General features: G+C 47.3%; 1 protein-coding gene across 3 annotated transcripts in view; it reads left to right on the top strand.

Moving 5' to 3' along the window:
- Positions 1-21,847, top strand: part of TMEM272 (transmembrane protein 272) — a 39,805-nt gene extending 17,958 nt beyond the window's left edge. Inside the window, exons 3-5 of one of the 3 annotated variants that reach the window (XM_037986665.2) lie at positions 9,222-9,281; positions 13,713-13,795; positions 18,678-20,377. In XM_037986665.2, coding sequence (XP_037842593.1) covers positions 9,222-9,281; positions 13,713-13,795; positions 18,678-19,040 — 506 coding nt within the window. In that variant the 3' untranslated portion in view covers positions 19,041-20,377. Of the gene's footprint in view, positions 1-9,221; positions 9,282-13,712; positions 13,796-16,206; positions 20,378-20,728 lie in introns of those variants that run through there. The other 2 variants (XR_012092588.1, XR_012092589.1) reach the window with 2 other exon arrangements.
- Positions 21,848-22,152: the final 305 nt, after the last annotated feature.

Raw genomic sequence — 22,152 nt, 5'->3', positions numbered from 1 at the left:
GACCTTGAGCAAGAGTGAGCCTCTGTAGATCTTGAGCAAGAGCGAGCCTCTTTAGACCTAGACCTCGAGCAAGAGTGAGCCTCTTTAGACCTAGACCTCGAGCAAGAGTGAGCCTCTTTAGACCTAGACCTCGAGCAAGAGCGAGCCTCTTTAGACCTCGAGCAAGAGTGAGCCTCTTTAGACCTAGACCTCGAGCAAGAGTGAGCCTCTTTAGACCTAGACCTCGAGCAAGAGTGAGCCTCTTTAGACCTAGACCTCGAGCAAAAGTGAGCCTCTTTAGACCTCTAGCAAGAGTGAGCCTCTTTAGACCTCTAGCAAGAGTGAGCCTCTTTAGACCTCGAGCAAGAGTGAGCCTCTTTAGACCTAGACCTCGAGCAAGAGTGAGCCTCTTTAGACCTCGAGCAAGAGTGAGCCTCTTTAGACCTAGACCTCGAGCAAGAGTGAGCCTCTTTAGACCTAGACCTCGAGCAAGAGTGAGCCTCATTAGGCTTCGAGCAAGAGTGAGCCTCTTTAGACCTTGAGTAAGAGTAAGCCTCTTTAGACCTAGACCTCGAGCAAAAGTGAGCCTCTTTAGACCTCGAGCAAGAGTGAGCCTCTTTAGACCTAGACCTCGAGCAAGAGTGAGCCTCTTTAGACCTCGAGCAAGAGTGAGCCTCTTTAGACCTAGACCTCGAGCAAGAGTGAGCCTCTTTAGACCTAGACCTCGAGCAAGAGTGAGCCTCATTAGGCTTTGAGCAAGAGTGAGCCTCTTTAGACCTTGAGTAAGAGTAAGCCTCTTTAGACCTAGACCTCGAGCAAAAGTGAGCCTCTTTAGACCTCGAGCAAGAGTGAGCCTCTAGATCTTGAGCAAGAGTGAGCCTCTTTAGACCTAGACCTTGAGCAAGAGTGAGCCTCTTTAGACCTTGAGCAAGAGTGAGCCTCTTTAGATCTTGAGCAAGAGTGAGCCTCTGTAGATCTTGAGCAAGAGTGAGCCTCTTTAGACCTAGACCTCGAGCAAGAGTGAGCCTCATTAGGCTTCGAGCAAGAGTGAGCCTCTTTAGACCTTGAGCAAGAGTGAGCCTCATTAGGCCTCGAGCAAGAGTGAGCCTCTTTAGACCTCGAGCAAGAGTGAGCCTCATTAGACCTCGAGCAAGAATGAGCCTCTTTAGACCTCGAGCAAGAGTGAGCCTCATTAGACCTCGAGCAAGAGTGAGCCTCATTAGACCTCGAGCAAGAGTGAGCCTCATTAGACCTTGAGCAAGAGTGAGCCTCATTAGACCTTGAGCAAGAATGAGCCTCTTTAGACCTTGAGTAACAGTGAGCCTCTTTAGACCTAGACCTTGAGCAAGAGTGAGCCTCTTTAGACCTCAAGCAAGAGTGAGCCTCTGTAGATCTTGAGCAAGAGTGAGCCTCTTTAGACCTAGACCTCAAGCGAGAGTGAGCCTCTTTAGACCTTGAGCAAGAGTGAGCCTCTTTAGACCTAGACCTCAAGCGAGAGTGAGCCTCTTTAGACCTTGAGCAAGAGTGAGCCTCTTTAGACCTAGACCTCAAGCGAGAGTGAGCCTCTTTAGACCTTGAGCAAGAGTGAGCCTCATTAGACCTCGAGCAAGAGTGAGCCTCATTAGACCTTGAGCAAGAGTGAGCCTCATTAGACCTTGAGCAAGAATGAGCCTCTTTAGACCTTGAGTAACAGTGAGCCTCTTTAGACCTAGACCTTGAGCAAGAGTGAGCCTCTTTAGACCTCAAGCAAGAGTGAGCCTCTGTAGATCTTGAGCAAGAGTGAGCCTCTTTAGACCTAGACCTCAAGCGAGAGTGAGCCTCTTTAGACCTTGAGCAAGAGTGAGCCTCATTAGACCTCGAGCAAGAGTGAGCCTCATTAGACCTCGAGCAAGAGTGAGCCTCATTAGGCCTCAAGCAAGAGTGAGCCTCATTAGACTTCGAGCAAGAGTGAGCCTCATTAGACATCGAGCAAGAGTGAGCCTCATTAGACTTTGAGCAAGAGTGAGCCTCTTTAGACCTAGACCTCAAGCGAGAGTGAGCCTCTTTAGACCTTGAGCAAGAGTGAGCCTCATTAGACCTCGAGCAAGAGTGAGCCTCATTAGACCTCGAGCAAGAGTGAGCCTCATTAGACTTCGAGCAAGAGTGAGCCTCATTAGACTTCGAGCAAGAGTGAGCCTCATTAGACATCGAGCAAGAGTGAGCCTCATTAGACTTTGAGCAAGAGTGAGCCTATTTAGACCTAGAACTAAAGCAAGAGTGAACCTCATTAGACCTTGAGCAAGAGTGAGCCTCATTAGACCTTGAGCAAGAGTGAGCCTCTTTAGACCTCGAGCAAGAGTGAGCCTCTTTAGACCTTGAGCAAGAGTGAGCCTCTGTAGATCTTGAGCAAGAGCGAGCCTCTTTAGACCTAGACCTCGAGCAAGAGTGAGCCTCTTTAGAGCTAGACCTCGAGCAAGAGTGAGCCTCTTTAGACCTAGACCTCGAGCAAGAGTGAACCTCTTTAGAGCTAGACCTCGAGCAAGAGTGAGCCTCTTTAGACCTAGACCTCGAGCAAGAGTGAGCCTCTTTAGACCTCGAGCAAGAGTGAGCCTCATTAGGCTTCGAGCAAGAGTGAGCCTCTTTAGACCTTGAGTAAGAGTAAGCCTCTTTAGACCTAGACCTCGAGCAAAAGTGAGCCTCTTTAGACCTCAAGCAAGAGTGAGCCTCTTTAGACCTAGACCTCGAGCAAGAGTGAGCCTCTTTAGACCTCGAGCAAGAGTGAGCCTCTTTAGACCTAGACCTCGAGCAAGAGTGAGCCTCTTTAGACCTAGACCTCGAGCAAGAGTGAGCCTCATTAGGCTTTGAGCAAGAGTGAGCCTCTTTAGACCTTGAGTAAGAGTAAGCCTCTTTAGACCTAGACCTCGAGCAAAAGTGAGCCTCTTTAGACCTCGAGCAAGAGTGAGCCTCTTTAGATCTTGAGCAAGAGTGAGCCTCTTTAGACCTTGAGCAAGAGTGAGCCTCTGTAGATCTTGAGCAAGAGTGAGCCTCTTTAGACCTAGACCTCGAGCAAGAGTGAGCCTCATTAGGCTTCGAGCAAGAGTGAGCCTCTTTAGACCTTGAGCAAGAGTGAGCCTCATTAGGCCTCGAGCAAGAGTGAGCCTCTTTAGGCCTCGAGCAAGAGTGAGCCTCATTAGGCCTCGAGCAAGAGTGAGCCTCATTAGGCCTCGAGCAAGAGTGAGCCTCATTAGGCCTCGAGCAAGAGTGAGCCTCTTTAGACCTCGAGCAAGAGTGAGCCTCATTAGACCTCGAGCAAGAGTGAGCCTCATTAGACCTTGAGCAAGAGTGAGCCTCATTAGACCTTGAGCAAGAATGAGCCTCTTTAGACCTTGAGTAACAGTGAGCCTCTTTAGACCTAGACCTTGAGCAAGAGTGAGCCTCTTTAGACCTCAAGCCAGAGTGAGCCTCTGTAGATCTTGAGGAAGAGTGAGCCTCTTTAGACCTAGACCTCAAGCGAGAGTGAGCCTCTTTAGACCTTGAGCAAGAGTGAGCCTCATTAGACCTCGAGCAAGAGTGAACCTCATTAGACCTCGAGCAAGAGTGAGCCTCATTAGGCCTCAAGCAAGAGTGAGCCTCATTAGACTTCGAGCAAGAGTGAGCCTCATTAGACATCGAGCAAGAGTGAGCCTCATTAGACTTTGAGCAAGAGTGAGCCTATTTAGACCTAGAACTAAAGCAAGAGTGAACCTCATTAGACCTTGAGCAAGAGTGAGCCTCATTAGACCTTGAGCAAGAGTGAGCCTCTTTAGACCTCGAGCAAGAGTGAGCCTCTTTAGACCTTGAGCAAGAGTGAGCCTCTGTAGATATTGAGCAAGAGCGAGCCTCTTTAGACCTCAAGCAAGAGCGAGCCTCTTTAGACCTTGAGCAAGAGTGAGCCTCTTTAGACCTAGACCTCGAGCAAGAGTGAGCCTCTTTAGACCTAGACCTCGAGCAAGAGTGAGCCTCTTTAGACCTAGACCTCGAGCAAGAGTGAGCCTCTTTAGACCTAGACCTCGAGCAAGAGTGAGCCTCTTTAGACCTAGACCTCAGGCAAGAGTGACCCTCTTTAGACCTAGACCTCGAGCAAGAGTGAGCCTCTTTAGACCTAGACCTCGAGCAAGAGTGAGCCTCTTTAGACCTAGACCTCGAGCAAGAGTGAGCCTCTTTAGACCTAGACCTCGAGCAAGAGTGAGCCTCTTTAGACCTAGACCTCGAGCAAGAGTGAGCCTCTTTAGACCTAGACCTCGAGCAAGAGTGAGCCTCTTTAGACCTAGACCTCGAGCAAGAGTGAGCCTCTTTAGACCTAGACCTCGAGCAAGAGTGAGCCTCTTTAGACCTAGACCTCGAGCAAGAGTGAGCCTCTTTAGACCTCGAGCAAGAGTGAGCCTCATTAGGCTTCGAGCAAGAGTGAGCCTCTTTAGACCTCGAGCAAGAGTGAGCCTCTTTAGACCTAGACCTCGAGCAAGAGTGAGCCTCTTTAGACCTCGAGCAAGAGTGAGCCTCTTTAGACCTAGACCTCGAGCAAGAGTGAGCCTCTTTAGACCTAGACCTCGAGCAAGAGTGAGCCTCATTAGGCTTCGAGCAAGAGTGAGCCTCTTTAGACCTTGAGTAAGAGTAAGCCTCTTTAGACCTAGACCTCGAGCAAAAGTGAGCCTCTTTAGACCTCGAGCAAGAGTGAGCCTCTTTAGATCTTGAGCAAGAGTGAGCCTCTTTAGACCTTGAGCAAGAGTGAGCCTCTTTAGACCTTGAGCAAGAGTGAGCCTCTTTAGACCTTGAGCAAGAGTGAGCCTCTTTAGACCTTGAGCAAGAGTGAGCCTCTTTAGATCTTGAGCAAGAGAGAGCCTCTGTAGATCTTGAGCAAGAGTGAGCCTCTTTAGACCTAGACCTCGAGCAAGAGTGAGCCTCTTTAGACCTAGACCTCGAGCAAGAGTGAGCCTCTGTAGACCTAGACCTCGAGCAAGAGTGAACCTCTTTAGACCTCGAGTGGTGATCTAGAGAAGTGAACTCACTGGATGAAGCCAGGGTGCAGCCTGAGAACAGGGCCAGGGAGTAAGGCTGCATCCACACGGGAGTTAAGGTGTAGAACAGTCTCATCTCTGTTCAGAGACCATAAGAACCACAGTGTATACCTCACCTGTTGTTTTCTCGATTCTTCATTTGATTCCAAAGTAGGGGCTGAAATAAAGGGGAAGCCTAGGTCTCCTTCCCTCAGGAATGGAAAATAATAATAGTAATGATAATGGCCAGCATTTATCGGTGTTTATTATGTGGCAGACCCTACGTTTAGTGCCCTACACAGATTATGCGGATTATGACATTTGATGATTTTGGTAAGTCTGTTAGGAAAGTCTTGTAGTCGTGCCCATGTTTGCAATGAGGACATTGAAACCTCAGAGGTTAAGAGTCCTGCAGTCCATGCTGCAGGTGGTGAGAAGCGGAGTGGGCTGTGTCTCCGGTGGCCTGGCTGCAGGTGGTGAATCTTTACAGCTTCCTCCAGGTGGTCATTAAGAATGTTCTGGCCCTGGCCATCTCTCTCAGCCCTGCTGGGAGGTAGTGAAGGGGAGGTAACGTTTTGCTTCTCCACTCTTAGGGCTTTTCAGCTGGGCCTGAGAATTAAACTCACATAAGACAGATTAACAGGAGAAAAGCACACTAATTTAGTGCAAGTTTTACGTGACACAAGAGCCTTTATAAGAAGTGGAAACCCAAAGAAATAACAAAACCCAAATGCTTTTATACTTGGCTGAACAAAGAGAGGTAATTGCAGGAAAGGAACCAAACTATGTGGGGAGGCTAAGGGAAGATAAGAATGATTTTGACAAGATCTGTTTGTACAGAATTCTCATGGTCTCAATGTCCCATCCTTGATGATAAGAATGATGCTTTCCTCTGGTATAGGGAGGACATCCTCTGTGTGGGGCTTTTATTTCCCACTTTTAAGAAGGAAAAGGGGAGGGTCAGGGCACCGTTCTTCCATCTGCTATTTTTTAAGTGCCTTTAGCTCCAAATAGCCTTTATGCCACAGCTGCATAGTTTGGGGTGGCATATTCTGCCACGCTTCAGTAGGGAGCTTGGGTGACAGGTGCCTCCTTGGGGACTGCTCCATTTCTTTGTATCACTCACTGCCTGGATTATATATGTGGCCGGGTGGCACCATCTGCCTTAAGCTTGCAGCACAGGGAAGGATTTTCTGGAATCCCGATCACTTTTTATCATCCTTATAACAAGCTCCAAGGTCAGAAATACAGAATGGGATTCAGCCACCCCTTGACTTTCTGTCCTTTGCCAGCAAGAAATTTCTTCCTTGACCCCCACTCTAAGTTGAAAATTAAAACAGATGTGGCTAGAGTAGATTAACTGAAATTCTCTCTAATTCACCACACCTGGCAGCAGCACTGTGTCACCCGTGACCAGCAGGGCCCCAGAGCAAAACAAAAATGCAAAGTACCTTGTTCAAAAAGCAGGAAAGAAGCACTGTTCAAGGGACTAAAATATAAAAGACTTTTTCCTTTCTTTTGCAGTCTCTCTTTTAGCCTTTTTATTTGCTATTTAATGTCATTTTTAAGTAGGGGGAAATCAAAATGTGTAATTATTAGTATATATTTTATCATTCATCTTAATTTTGTGTAATGCCAGTTTTAAATGCAACTGTAAGAGCATTTAACTCATATGTTGAGTCACTGAAGTGACACAACTTGTGTTTCATCGCTCTTATACGTATTTTGTTTTTACTGGAACATTGGAAACATTGTACAAAACTAACAAGTCTTCATTTGCTTCTTGATAGGGGCGCATTCTGCCCCCATTCTCCACCTTCTGCTCACAGATGGGCGAGGAAGGTCTGAGAGGAAAAAGTAGACTAATTTAGGGGTCAGAAAGGGGTTGGTGGGGTTCCTTGGTTGTTCCTGTTTCTTAGAACATCATTGCCTTCTGTCTGCATCTGAAGCAAGTTCTGGTTCAAATGAAAGTATATCTTCTCAGGACTGTCAGCCCCCTGCTTACTTGGTTGAAGACACAACACGCTTTCCTCGTATTGGCTCCGAGTCTCGCAGAGTAAATGTGAATATTGGCGGTGAAGAGCAGCAGACGCGAGCATTTCACAGGCTCCCTCTGCTCACACGTATGCCTCACTGTCCTGTCCAACTTCACTTACAATACACGATTTCGAGAGAAATTTATTTAGAATTTCAAGATGGCAACAGAAGAGCGTCAAACCAGATGCTGGGTCCTCCCAAGCATGGGGCTGTTAAGTTGCATGCCTGTGAAGCTGGCTCTGGTGATAGCATTGTATCCAACTCAGGGATGTTTTGAGGGGAGGAGTGAAATTGGGGCAAATCACTCTGCGTGCCTGCCCCCATCAACATTTCCTGGAGGTGAAGGTCAGGATGGGCATGGAGGGCAACTTCTGGGGTCTCTTTGAGAGAGGGGCAGACCCTGCCCTGTGCACCCTACCCGCTGTGAGTAGCAAGATCAGAGCTGGCGTTTGGTGGTGTGCACGTGAGGCTCCCAGCTGGAGGCACTTGCAGCCTTAGATCTCTTCTCTAGAGAAGACAGATTCCCAGATAAATCCTAGATCTTTGACAATTCAGAACCACAAAGGACCTTGCAGATGAAGCCAGGTACAGTGGGCGCTGTATAGTATAGAAAACCCAACTCAAGCTGGCTAAAGTAATAAAGGTGATTTATTGGCTCCTATACATGACAAGTCCAGAAGTAGTTTAGCATCAAGGGTGGTATTATTCCATGGGTGACGAATGTCACTGAGAACCCAGTTTCTTTTCACCTCTCCTCTTGCCTCTTGGCATTGGTCTCATTCGCAGGCCGGCTTCCCCTCATGGTGGCAAGAAGGCTGCCAGCCACCCCTGGAGTGATTCAATTCCTCACCAGTGGCCAGGAAGGGAGAAACCTTGTTTCCGGAAGTTTTGTCAGCAGAGTGAGAAAGCTTTTTCCTGACTCTCAGTAAATTTCCCAATATAAGTCATGAGCCCACCTACTAATAGCATATCTGGTAAGTGGGGCTCTTCTGGTTAATTGAGGGTGAAACTTCATGCCCTTTTCCATGGCCAGGGTGGGGTCAGCTTCTGCTAGAGCACATAAATGGCATAGGAGAATGGGGAGGTAGGGAGGTGGTGGTACCTGAAAATAATTGAGGTGATGACCTAGAGAGGAAGGAGCAGATGCTGCAGAAGCTGCCATGACGTTCACTCAGAGATCCTCTGTCAGCTCTCAGCATGACAACGGGACTCAGCAGAAAACACAGATGTGTGATACTGTCAAGACTCTGACAGTGGGAACTGGGGAGCAGGCCTACCCAAGAAGCATTCAAATTCACACTTTCAAAAAGAAAATTACTGGCCAAGCAAAACTTATATCTGCAGTCCATTGAACAGATGAGAAAACCAAGAAGCAAAGTGGGGAAGTAATTGCCTAATCATAAAAGTTGCCCCATACACTGAGGTCCTCATGCATACATCTGTCACCACCTTTTACAGAAGAGGAAAGTGGCTTCAGGATGTCAACGAATTTACCCAAAGCCACGTGGCCAGTGAGTGACAGGGCCAGGATTTGGACTCAAGCCTGTGTAGCCCCCATTCCTTTGTTCTTTCCCAATGTCTAAAAGTTGAATTGGTGGCATTAACAGAAAGAAAAACCCAAAGTCAGTTCAAAGCTCTATTATACTGTGTGTCAGCAAGAAGTTTTAGGAGCCCACCTAATGTCATGGGCTATGGAATATATAACCAAATGAATGGAAAGGGAAAAAGATTTTGTGAAGCAAATACTTTAAGTGATAAAGTGAGTTGTCAGTGAATTTTATCCAGGGAAGAGAAGAACCATCTGCCCTGGGTACAGGAGCCCAGGAAGCACAGGGTGAATCCTGCCCGGCTCAGTGGATGCCGGCAGCTTCTGGCGTCCTGGCACAGGCACAGTGGCAGTTTATAAACTCCTTTTCTATAAGCTGTCAGACTTGGAGAGGTCCTGCAGGAAATCTGGGCCTTGGCATCGGCAGAGTGATCACAAGAGATGTTCAGCTCTCTGAGAAATGCAAGTCTTGGCTTGCATCCACTATGTGGGAGCCCCAGGCGAGCTGCGACCTTCTCCTCCTGTCTGCTGACTTGCCTCTGGAGAGAAAGTCAGGTTTCACAGGATGCTTAAGAAACTGCAGTAAAGAGGAAATGCAAGGGCCTGTGTGTTTCTAACCCAGTGCCTGCCCCTTCTTCTCCTTGCAGCCTGCTTCGTTTTTGTGCTCTGCGCTTTCCTGGCTCTACCTCTGTCCATGGCCTTCATAGGTAAGCTGCCTGCCGAGCTGCTGGATGCCACAGGTCAGCCAGGTTGGGGCATGGACCCAAGGTGTGTAATCTTTAAACATTAAATATGTGTTTAAGAAGAACTGGCCAGCCCGATGATTCCCAGACACCTATGTGCCATCTCAGAATGACTTGGTGAAGATTTAAAAAACACACATTCCTGGGCCCCACCCTGGGAGATATCAGTGCAGTATATCTGGGTGGGAACAGACACCCTCTTTTAGAAATCTGTCCCCAGATGATTCTGATCCCTCTAGCCCAAGTTTGGGAGTGACTGGGCTAGAGGTTTCCCAAAGTCCTTTCCCAGTTCCTATGTTCCCTTGTGGAAGCAGGATGCGAGCAATACAAAAAATGCACCTGGCGCTAGGTGACGTATGGGTACTCTATACATTTTTTTGCTGAATGAATGAATAAATATTTCCATAAATCACGTATATTAAACAACCTCATAATTCAGAAGTGTGATGTCTAGCAGAGATCAGGGGAGGGGCAGGATGGGGGAAACTCCTTGAGTAGCTAAGAATTGTTATCACGTGTGAGTGAAATTAATCTCACGCTCCTGAACACTGCTAATGGGAGCCCCTGAGGCCTGCGTACAGGACCTAGCTACCCCTATTTACCTAGAAGCCCAGCATGGCCTGGCACAGTGGCTCACGCCTATAATCCCAGCACTTATGGGGCTGAGGCGGGTCGAATGCTTGAGCCCAGGCGTTTGAGACTAGCCTGGGCAACATAGTGAGACCTTGTTTCTACCAAAAACATTCAAGTCTTGACTTAAAAATTAGCTGGGTGTGGTGGCGTGCGCCTGTAGCCCCAGCTACTCGGGAGATTGAGGTGGAATGATCGTGCCACTGTACCTCCAGCCAACTCCAACAAGAGTGAGACCCTGTCTCCAAAAAACACAAAAACCAAAAAACAAAACAGAAAAGAAGCTCAGCAGGCCCAGTGTTCTAGGTCCAAGCTCACAGCATATTGGAGCAGCTGTTGCAAAACAACAACGAAACACCCAGTACCCTAATGGCTTAATGGGTAGGAGCGTTCCTTCCGAGGTGATGAAAATGTTTTTGAACTAGATGGAGGTGGTAGTTGCACAATATTGTGAATCCACTAAATGCCACTGAATTATTCACTTTAAAATGGTTTATTTTGTTATGTGAGTTTCACCCTGCCACTCCTGCTGAAGCCACAATACTAAAAATGGAAACAAAAACAGTATCCTTAGATCTGTAAGACATGAAAGCTAACAGCCTGACAGGAAATAAAAAAGAAGATAAGATTTTAAGGTTTGCAGAGAACTAAAACAGCCAAGTAGTCTGGGGCCATTTCGTGTAAGAGTGAACAATTCAGTCGCTTCAGTAGGCCCTGGTGCTGTGATTATTACAGTGCAATTCAAAAATTAACATTTATCATGTGGCTCTGTTCTTCCAAGAAGAGTTCACAAGATGTTAGGCATACCCAGCTTAGGAAGTCAGGAATACTCTCCAGAGGGCATTCTATGCAAAACCTGTAACATAAGAGAACCCTAGCCTTTGGACCCTTGGGTTAGTTATCTTTCTTTTTCTTTTCTTTTGAGACAGGGTCTCACTCTGTCACCCAGGCTGGAGTGCAGTGGAACGATCTCGGCTCACTGCAACCTCTGCCTACCCGGCTCAAGCGATTCTTGTGCCTCAGCCTCGCAAGTAGCTGGGATTACAGGCGCCCGCCACCACGCCTGGCTAATTTATGTATTTTTAGTAGAGACAGAGTTTCACCACGTTGGCCAGGGTGGTCTTGAACTCCTGATCTCAAATGATCTGCCCACCTGGGCCTCCCAAAGCACTGGGATTACAGGCATGAGCCACCGCACCCAGCCAGTTATCTTTCAAATGAACTTAACTGCAACAATTCATCCACCAACAAGGCTACCCTACATAAAAGAGAAAAGACCCCACAAACCAATTCCCACGGATATTATATTAAAATCACCACATCCACTGCAGAAAGAGGGTTTTGGAGGTCTTATTGCTTCTAGAGCAATATTGGTTATAGAGTTTGTGTTTGGGGTGATGAAAACATTTTGGAAATAGATAGTGGGGATAGTTGCACAAGATGATGCATGTAATTATGCCGATGAATTGTACATTTAAAAATGGTTAAAACGGCAATTTTTGTTGAGATATTTTATCACAATAACAAATATTTTAAAATTCACTACATCTGGTAGTTTTTATCAACTGAACTAGGGAGAGACCTAAAGCCAAAAAGAATAATCGCGATACTGCAGATCAGACAAGAAAGAAAATCTAGAGTTTAGGTAGGTCCTAAGCAGTACGTGAGAACCAAGGGGGAAAGACGGCTTTTATTAAATTTATTAGGATCGTTTTAAGCCATCTGTGCACTGATTGACTCTCCTGTGAACAGCAGCTGTTTTTATTCACTGGGAATGAGCAGATATCTAAGCCATTACTCAGTGTTCATTTCACAGCTGGCTTTTGAATTAAAAGGCGGTCCATGTCCAACAAATTTGGCACCAAGTACTTAAAGGTCTTTGTGTGAAAAGGCTGTGTTGAGACTTGGAAAGTATTTCCATTTAATAACAAATTCGGCTACACATCAGAGATAACTAAAAGACAAGCCTCCATAGGTTGATGATTGGATCAATGTGTATATTTGAGTAAATTCTGTTTGGGCTCTGAATTTATAGCTCTCTGTATACCTAGAGAATTTTGTTCATTTCAGTGGAATATGGTGTAGTCATAGAAAAACAGTTTACTCCCTCTGCTTAAGTATCAGGCATTTATAGGGAATAAAATGTCAAATCAAAGCTAAAAGTCTAAATGTCATTTAAACAGGAGGCTTTGGTTCTACAGTAAGAATTCCCTTTCTTGGAATCTGTTGACAAATGTATTAGCCAGGGTAACTTAACTGTGCTGCAGTCACAAATTAACCCTGGAATCCCAGTGGTTTAACACTATAAGGGTTTATTTCTTGCTTATGCAAATTCCATCATGGGTCAGTGGGCATGGGGACTTCCCAGGCAATGTGATGACATAATATTCCAAGCTGCTTCAATCTTGAGAACAATCCATCTCCACCCATGGCTTCCAGGTGGTCAAAGCAGAGGAAGCAAACAACGAATCATGTATCAGTTTTTAAATGCTTTGGCCTGGGCTGGGCACAATGGCTCACGCCTGTAATCCCACACTTTGGGAGGCCCAGGCAGGAGGATCACTTGAGCCCAGGAGTTTGATAACAACCTGGGCAACATAGCGAGCCCCCTTCTCTACAAGGAAAAAAGAATTAGCTGTGCATAGTGGCACATCCCTGTGATCCTAGATACTCAGAGGCTGAGGTGGGAGAATCGCTTGAGCCTGGGAGGTTGAGACTGCAGTGAGTTGCAACTGAATCATGCTACTGCACTCCAGCCTGGGCAACAGAGCAAGACTCTGTCTCAAAAAAAACACATGCTTTGGCCCCAAAGTGTCCCACAGCCCACTGGTCAGAACTGGTCACACTGCCTTGCTACTCAACAAGGGAGATGGGCAATGTGGGGGGGGGGCACATGCTGGGCAATCAGTGTCTCCCATAGCAAAGGTGTCTGTTAGAATTCATCTGGAGCTTGGTCATTTGAGCCAGACTGGTCCCTGAGGGAAATGGGCATTTCTTCTTTATATTTTAAATAGACACATTATATCATTGGTTAATAATAGGTCTAGAGAACAAAGACCTGAGAAAAGTAGACAGAGCATTGCTTTGGGGAGAAAAATTACCGTTAAGAAAGGGTAGGCGTCTGGGCAGGCTGGCTTGGTAGTACTCTGTATCTGGTAGCTAAGGATATGTGAGCACACGCGTGTTTGCCAGCGTGGGGTCCAGTGAGTGACATGGTCAATGGTGATCATATGGTGACTGTGACTAACACAGCAGAGGGCTCGCTACACAAGGAGGAAGAGCGGCTCCTCCCTGCCACCTGGTCCCTGGAAGCAGAGTAGATGAGAACCTCATTCACAGAGTCACATTTTGGAAATGTGACTCATAAATTAAATCTTATTTTAAGCATATCAAGAAAACTGTATATTTAAAGGGATCCTTTGAATTCTGAATCCTTGAAAACTTGAGTTCTCATACACTGGCTATTCAGAAAAGCAGAGTGCAACCCATAGCCAGTTAATACCCAGAAAAAAGGTGCACTGACACCTGGTCCCTGCCCTGTCCGCGGGAGTATTTATCGCCACTCCGCTGTGAGAGTGAGTTCTGCAGTGTCAATCCACTGAGCATCCTGGGCATCAGGTGACTGGTGAGGCTGAGCAGATCCCACAAGCATATGGTTTGCATGTTTAACATTTTGGCTTTTGAAGGTGTTCCACTCATTTTCAGAACCAGGCTTTGTGCTCTTGAATGTACTTCTCTCAATCATCTTCTGTTTGCCCTATGTAGGAATGAAATTTTTGGAGGACTGCCCTATACAGCCCCTCATACCTTTATATTTGCTAGTGGGTGGCATCGTCGGCACCTTAAAGGTAAAGTATCTTTATCTGTTGTTTGTAGTCCTTGTAGAAATTTAACTCACAGCCATCCTGGAATGCACCTGTTATTTGCCTGCTATTCACAGGGGAGCCAAAACAACTTCCCCCTACGCGTGGTTGCTGAAGTGATGGGGCTGGCTCCAGAGACACAGATTTTTCCAGATGCAGGGCATTTACCCAGGGCTGCGCTTCTTTGCAAGAGCTTCCTTCTTGCTGTCGAGTTCAGTGTGCTAAGCTGTGGCTTTGGTCTGACAAGAGTTGATGCAGAGGAGTCCCTGACTGCCAGTTATACCATTGAATTCAGCCAGTGAAATCATGGTCTTTCTCTGCGCTGCTGCTTTAAAAAAGCTTCCTGTTGAAGGCAGGGTTTGCATTTGGTTAAAATATGTTTGATTTAGCAGTTCCTATTTCTGCTTTTAACTATACCTCCTAGTTCTCAATTGACTAACATAGGATTAATTGGCTGCAGTTATCAATCAACTATTAAAGTATTCTTATGCCTGGGGTAGGAGTGCTTTTCTATGACTCTCAAGGTTATGTAGTTAATCTGCTCCTGGGCTGTATTGACATTTATTTAAACAGAAAAAGCAACTGAAGAAATATCAGGGGCGTGCATAGCGTGCAGTTGTTTTCAAGATCCCTGACCCACAGCGATGTTACACCTACCAAGAGAAGTTTCGGTCAGCCTGCATCTATCAACAACTCTTCCCAGCCTTCCAAGCCCACCTCACCACTTTCTATATCAAAGCCAGAAAACACAAGCATCCATTTCCCCAAGATGGTTCCATAAAAACAAAGCCGTAACACAAGAGAAAAGTGAGTTAAGAGTGCCAAGTGTGAACTTTTATTCGGAACCACTGTTGGGTTTCTTTGCCAGCTGCCTTCTGGTGCGGGGATCCTTGGAGCGATCCTGGCCAGTGGAGCTGGTCATGCTGTTGATCTAAGACATCAAAGGAATGTCTTGAAAATTGTTCTTATATGCAACTGGTAGCCACAAGCTCCACTCTGTTGTGGGAGACGTCTGATTTGGGGCAAACCTTTGGAGGCTTTTGTGTCTGAGGTAACCTCCCTGATAAATGCCCCCATCTCCTAAGAGTGGTCTGGTGGGCAGTGTCCTAAAATGTACAAATACACACGATGGTCCCCATCACAGTATCCCCATGGGATCTACCTGGGACTCTGTTCAGCTCCAAGAAAACCCAAAGGCTCTTGGCTCAGCGGAGCCACATTTTCCCCATGGCCCCCACAGTGTTAAGGGAAGGCTCTGACGGTTTGAGTGCCACAGAGATGCTTAAAACAAGGGCAGTGTTTTTAGCAGTAATTACCTCTGCCTCTCCTGTTCTCACTCGACTACCTCATCGTGAAGCTGCCCAGTGGAGCTTTCCTTTAGAGAGGCTGCTGTCCGTGGGGTCTGTTTCTCTTAATAACAGCAAACTTTTCCTTTCTGAAAGCCAACCCAGGACCCAAAGGTAATTTATTTTAATGAACAAACTAAGGCCCTAATAAGCAGCATTGATTTTTTTGCCCTGGCAATCTAAAACCGTTTGAAGCCAAATTAAATTTTTGTGCTCATGATGGCAAGGTAATATACAGTGAGTCCATAACCATTAGAGCAGCGGCAAACACGATTAGAGTCCCCAGAGGCAGAAGTTTACCTGTAATAATGATGGTTCGTATTCAACCTCAAACCTGCTGAGGGGGCCCCAATGTCCTTCCTGAAATGCATCAGATAGCTTCACAGTATTGCACTCTATGGAGAGAAACGAAGAGATGTGAGCTGACATTTCATGGAGCTACCAAAAAGAACTGAGGGTTATGAAGATCAGGAAATGAATTAAGTAGGCTGTGACCTGCTTTTTAAAAAATAAAATGGAAAATTAGAGTGCCTAGTAAGTTAAGTATTCTGTGATACTTACATATGGACATGTGTGTTTGGGTGAGTTGATTTATCATCCTAACTGGGACACTTTTGAGAGTACAAAGCGGCCCTAATAATCATCCTGCCAGAACAACAGCATAAACCAGGACTTCTCTAAGCCAACAAGGACATGCAGTTACCCAGTGCCTAGGACTTGGCCTAAAATGTATTCGTTACTGAGGGTCGTGTTAAAAGACAGTTTCCAAAACATGGATTCAGTGACCATCGCCTACCCTGCACTCCCGTCATCTTCCCACATCACCCTTCCTAGTGGCGATTGCTACCCTGGTGAGCATGTGCTTTTTGCTGATGCCATGCTGATGACTCTGCCCTCATTTGGAGCTCATTCAGTCCTCGCCGTGCCCCTTTGAGGCAGGTACTTGCTTCAGGAAGGATTCTTTGACTACAAGGAACAAAAACTCACCTCTGGCTAACTTAAAAGGTCATTGATTGGAAGACCTCACAACCTCAAAGGTTAGTTGGGAGAGAAGGGGGCCAGGTGGCTCCAGAAAGTCTGGGCAGTGGGACCCACTTGCCATGGCTCTCTCCTGGGGCTGGTTCCTTTCTCCTGGCATCATTGTAGCCGAGAACCAGTCCTGGAAGGGCAGCCAGATCTGTGGACACGTGATGGGTGGGGGAATTCCTCCAAGGAATGGGGCCCTGCAAGGAAGGGAAATGCATCTGAGTGATGGAGACTTGAGCTGGATTCTCAGTTCCAGCTTACAGTGAGGCAACAGCAGAGCTGGTGTTCAACCTGGGCTTTCCCAACCACACAGCCACGGTCAGCCAACCTACTACCATCAGTTGGTTTTTTCCCCTACCCTAAACCCACCACCCTTCACCGTTGCCACACCACTCCCCCTCAGGGAGGACCCTCGCACCTCTCCTTGTGCATAGGGGTCCCAAGTATGCCCCTTCTTCCAGGCAGCCCTCCCTGGATGAGTCAGCTCTACTGTGGGTGTCTCTCTGAAGTCCCCTAAGGTCTCACTTTCCTTTTCTTATGGAGATGTTCTGCCTCCCAGCCAGGCTGCAAGTCTTAGGAGTGAACCCTCCAATTTAATTTCCTCTGATTTAATCATCGGTGTACTGTGGTGTAGACAGTGGTCAAAGAGGTGTGGATCACTGCCTTTCTCATTCTCTTACTCACTGTGGATCTCACTGAAGTGACTTAACTTCTCTGAGCCTTAGTTTCCTCATTTGGGCAACAGGGATAATATGCAGCCCCAGGCGAGGATGGACATTAAAGATCACACATACCAAGCATTGAACTAACCACCCTCCTTAGGTTTGTAGCTTTACATAAGTAATAACTGTCCATTGTGGAAAATCAGAGAATGCAGATAAGGACAAAGAAAAAAATCAAAATCATCTGTAAATTTCACCACCCAGAGAAAATCGCTATTGACATTTTGGCCCAATGGCTCCAGTTTTGGTCCTGCACCCATGTTTATTTAGTACCTCTTGCCTCAGGCTGGGAGAATTCATTGAGATAATGTATGTCAAGCACTTTGCTCAGTACTGGGGTCTATTTTTGTACAACACCCATTCCCAGAGTCACTATCACCTCCTCACGGGTAGCTCCTCACGGGTAGCTCCCAGATCTCCGCCAGGAGTCCTCACCTCTCTCTGTTCACCTCCAGGCTCTGACTCCACCCCCTGCGGGCCACTAGCACCTGCATTTCCATCCAGAATTTTAAATGGAACAAGTCCAAACCTGGAGTCATCACCCACCCAAAGGCATGGCTTGGGGTTCGCTATTCCCATCTCTCTGTCTCTTTATTTTATCCTTGCTTCTCTTCACAGTTTGGAGCCCACTTAGCTGCATCTCTGGGCTCCTGCTTGCCCTTCCATTTCACTCAAGCTCAGAATCTCTCCCCATCTCTGCCAGTTAGCTACATCCTCCGTCATCCAAGGATTCTTTCTAATGCCCTGCTCTCCAGGGTTAGGAGTGCCATGAGCGTGGCCTCGGGAGAGGTAGGCAGCCTAGGAAGCCGGAGAGAGCAGATACACAGGCCAGGCTTTCAAAAACATCACAGATCAAGTTGCTAGGCAGAGAAGACGGGGAGCTGCTAAGGGATTCCTTAGCAAAGACACCTGTGTCCTTCCACCGCCGCATTTCCAGGGGAAGTGTGCTCCCCTGTGACAAAGGCATCTGTGGCCAGTTAGAGTTGGGTGGGTTGTGGTGCTTTGTGTAACCAAGTGGGAGCAGAATTTCAAAGGCGTGTCAGACTGGAGTCAGGGATCATCTGCCAGGGGCCCAGATGGTCTTTGTCCCCCAAGAGTATCACTCCAAGGACAAGGGTCTGTGCTCTTGACTTGAAAGGTGTATGAGGACAAGAGAGACAACACTCTTAGTCCACAGCCCCACTTGGGAATTCCAGATGCCTGAGATGGGGAGTGGTGCAAACTTCCAAGAAGGAGAGAAAGCAGGCTGGGCGGGGCTGGGGTGGGGAGGAAACGGCTCACAGTACCTGGATTTGGCCAAGCCTGTTACATGGCCTGGAAGTACCAGGGAAAAGTCTGCTGGGGGTTTCTCCCAAGAGAGAGGGATCTGTTTCAAGGCCTCTAGCATGCGGACCAGGTGTCATTTTTACGTTATGTGTGGGTGCAAATGTGCTAGCACAATACAGGGGAGAGTCAGTCTGAACCTTGATGCGGAGACAAGTCACCCCAACTAACCCCTTGTCCAAACCAACTCACACATCTAAAAGGAAGACGCCACTGAGGATGCTGGCGATGAATTAATGCCTTCATTCTTGCCAGTTTTAATTCTCATTCTTCAAATTAAATTTTGCTGCTTGGTGGCATTTCTAACTCAGTGTGTGCACTTTTCATGACACCTTCCTCTCTCTCCTCTTTCTCTCTCCCCAACACCCCTGCCACCGCTACCTTCTATCCCCTCTCTTCCCCTCTACTCTGCTGCTCTGCCCTGCCACCCCGCTCCCCACCACGCCCCAGGTGTCTCTCCTGTTGTACGACTCCACCAGGATGAGGCGGCTGCTGTCCAAGGCCGTGGTGATCGATGATGATGACGATGACGAATACCCCTGGAGGCAGAATGCGCACAGATACTACATCCACCTCCTGCTGAGCCTCTTCCTCTTCCTCTGGTTCATCCTGGGAAACTACTGGGTCTTTTCTGTGTACCTGCCTGATTTTCTTCCCCCTTTCCAGCAGCCTCAGGACTACTGTGACAAAACCCTGTACCTCTTTGCAGTTGGAGTCCTGGCACTCAGTCACACGGTGCTGGGCTTGCTCCTGCTGTGCAGCGGCTGTGTCTACCTGTGCTCCAGCTGGAGACTTGCTGCCGATGAAGACTGACAGCTGCCTTGTCCAGCATACCATGTATGCATGTGCGCACGCGCGCGCGCGCGCACACACACACACACACACACACACACAGGTTCAGGAGAAGGGCATAAAGGTAATAAAATCTTCCCTGAAGGTATTTAAAAAGCCACCCAAATGCACTGAATATGATAGTGGACTAAAGAAACTCTTGCCTTCCTAGACATGGGGAAATCACTTCTGCTCTTTTCAGGGTAGGAATTTTGTTCTCACAAGAGTTTTCAAAGTGATCATCGTTTTTGAGGGGATGAAGTGTGAGAGGCAAAGAACGGGAGACCTTTTCAAATCATAGTGCAATTTCAATGACTGGTACAAGAACACGGTTGGTTGTTGCTACTGCTGCTGTCATTCAGTCATGGTCACCTTGAAGTTATAGAAAGTGCACAGACTTTCAAACAAGATATATCTTGACTTCACTCACTATGATGACTTTTGTTATTAAAAGGAAAAAGATACTCTTTTAGTGACTCTAGCTGCCTTTTGGGAAAGTGAAGGTGCAGTCTCTTCCAGCCATATATCAGATGGGTTTGATGTGATGGGTGGAACATCCCAAGGTCAGCTATAAAATCTGCCAATGTCAAAGCAGTCCCTTCCACCTAGGGGTCGGGCTGGCCTGCTAGCCAGGCATTGCGGAGTGCAGCCCCGTGTGCACCGTGTGCCGCTGCTGCAGGTTCTTTGCTTGGCCTTGAGTCTGTCTCTGCCCCTGGCTATTTGTGTACCTCTCTATGATCTGCGGCTGGCTGGGTGGCATAAACCAGTTTTGTATGTTTCTGGACAGGTTGCATGAGTTGGGTTGCTGTCAGTGTAGCTGTTTTTGGTTTCTGAGCTTAACTATCAAATAATAGTTCCTCAACCTAATGACCAGTTAGGCTTTGGAAGCCTTTTGTAAATTGAGATGTCTGGAAGTCCAGGATGACACCAAACAGTGACCACTAACCTTCCCTCTGGCTGCTGCTGTCGAGAGATGAAGTCCAGGTCTGTTGTCAGTGCTTGCTGGGGAGCCTCTTTATGAGCAAAGTCCCACACTTTAGAATTTTGTATGAAGACGCTGTCATGAATGTTTCTAGGGCAATGCCCAGGGGTGTGTGGCACCTGCTTAACTGTGCTTCTCTCAGCCACATGCATAGCCTTTCTGTATATTTACACACTGCTGAACTGTGTTTATTTTTTAATTTTTTTATTTTTTCGTTCTTTCTCATCAAACCAATCCCTGAGTGGCCATGAATGGAGGCACCTCCCTTCATCAGAAGTGTCAGCTCAAACCAAGAGGCTCATTCTTCTCCGTGGCTTTAAGAGAAAGACCCTGTGAGTCCCATGGGGTCTTCCCATTTCAGTTTAGAAGCTCTCCCCGGGCAGTCACCATTGGTCCCCCTTTCCTCCCAGGTGAGAAGAAAGTGCTTGGTGTGCCATCTGCTGGACAAAGGAGGAACAGCCGTTTTTTTGCCCCTGTCTCTAAGGGCAGTTTCTGTTTTCATTTTCACTTGAGCCATGACAGAAGACCAGCGGGTGTGCAGTTTGCAGATCCTACCTCACCTATGATGCCCGATTCTATCCTCACTGTGTCCCATGTTTCCCTCTCCGTGTCTGGGGAGAGTCTGTGGGCTACGATACTGGGGTGGACAGGGGTTCCATGGGCTCCCCTCCCACCCTCCTTTCCCCAGTCCATGACTCGTCAGCCACTCCCAGTCACTTAGCCAATGTTTGGACATCTGTGAGCAGCAAAGATCTGGGCCCAGGGACGCCTGCATGACTCCCACATGAAAGCCTCTGAGGCTTATGTTGCGAGGGCCTTGGCGAAGGCGGAAAGCGCTGTGGACAACCATAAGCATGAGGATTTCTGTTAGCAGATGGCAGGTACTGGTTAGTGCTTTGGATACATCATTAGCTAGGTCTCAAAAGTTGGACATTCCCAGTTTCTGGTAGGCATGAGTATCACCAGAGTGTTGCAGAAATCCTTCCCAGAGGGAGTGGTGGATGGAGTGAGCTCATTCTCATATGCACCCCCCCAGCCCACCCCCAGTTGCAATGGAGAATATTGGTCATAGGTCCTAAATAATTGCTAAAATCTGGACTATATTTTTGGCTTTCAGTTTTCTTGTCACCAAAGCAGTAAGGAAGAGGTGATGATCTCTTCCTATAGTCACACATCTTCCCTGGTTTGAGGTTACAGTGAGCTATGATTGCGCCATTGCACTCTATTCTGGGTGACAAAATGAGACCCTATCTCTAAAAAACAAAATTACCCCCTTCTGGAGAAAGAGGTTAGATCCGAAAGAAAATGTTCATGTGCATTCATTCATAGAGGGGACACTGAGTGGTTCAGTGGGTGACATCTTCAGCGCAGCAGGCTTTGAATGATAACTGACTAAGACCTCCCTCAGGAGATGGTGAGATGGTTATGATAAGGCACATTTCAAGAAAGAGGCTCTGGGGCTAAGGCAAATGGTCTATAACCATGGTTCTTTGAAGTCTGGCTTAATCCAGGGATGACATCCAGACTGTCTAGGAAGGGCTGAGCTGCATGCCCTTTAAGTGATCACCTGTTAGTATAATTTCACTCCTCTGGAGGTGAGTGTAAGAAGTTCCTGGTTATAGAAGAAGTTATAATCCTTGGCATGGCCTGAAGTAGGCATTCCACGCTGATGTGAAATGTGCTGTGTATACCTGCAGAATGAAAATGCCCATCTAAGACTGGCCCAAGACCTGGGCAGCCTTCCGCCATGGGAACCTGGCAAGGCAATGGGAAGTGGACATGGGAGCACCTGAACCTTCCGGATGCTATGAAACCTCAAGGGAACAAATTATGTGGCAGAGAGGGATGATCAGTTCTTCCCACATGAGAAAAGACTGCAGCAAAGATCAACTCTATGTTGAGGTCATTTTATTTGCTACATCGGGCATCATGCTAAAAACCGTTCTTTGCCTGAATCTGTATAAATGACAGTTGAAAGCAGTAAAAGTGGGACCGTTTCACGGGAGTCAGCCACACCAGTGGTTCTCAAACCTTGGTGAACCCTCAGAGCTACCCAAGGACTTGTTTGCAATGCAGAATCACAGCCCCCAGAGACTCTGACTCGTGGGGCCT

Source organism: Chlorocebus sabaeus, chromosome 3 (assembly GCF_047675955.1).
Source record: "Chlorocebus sabaeus isolate Y175 chromosome 3, mChlSab1.0.hap1, whole genome shotgun sequence".
Lineage (NCBI taxonomy): Eukaryota > Metazoa > Chordata > Mammalia > Primates > Cercopithecidae > Chlorocebus > Chlorocebus sabaeus.
The sequence above is the reverse complement of the archived record's forward strand: the minus strand, read 5'-3'. Positions and strand labels throughout refer to the sequence as shown.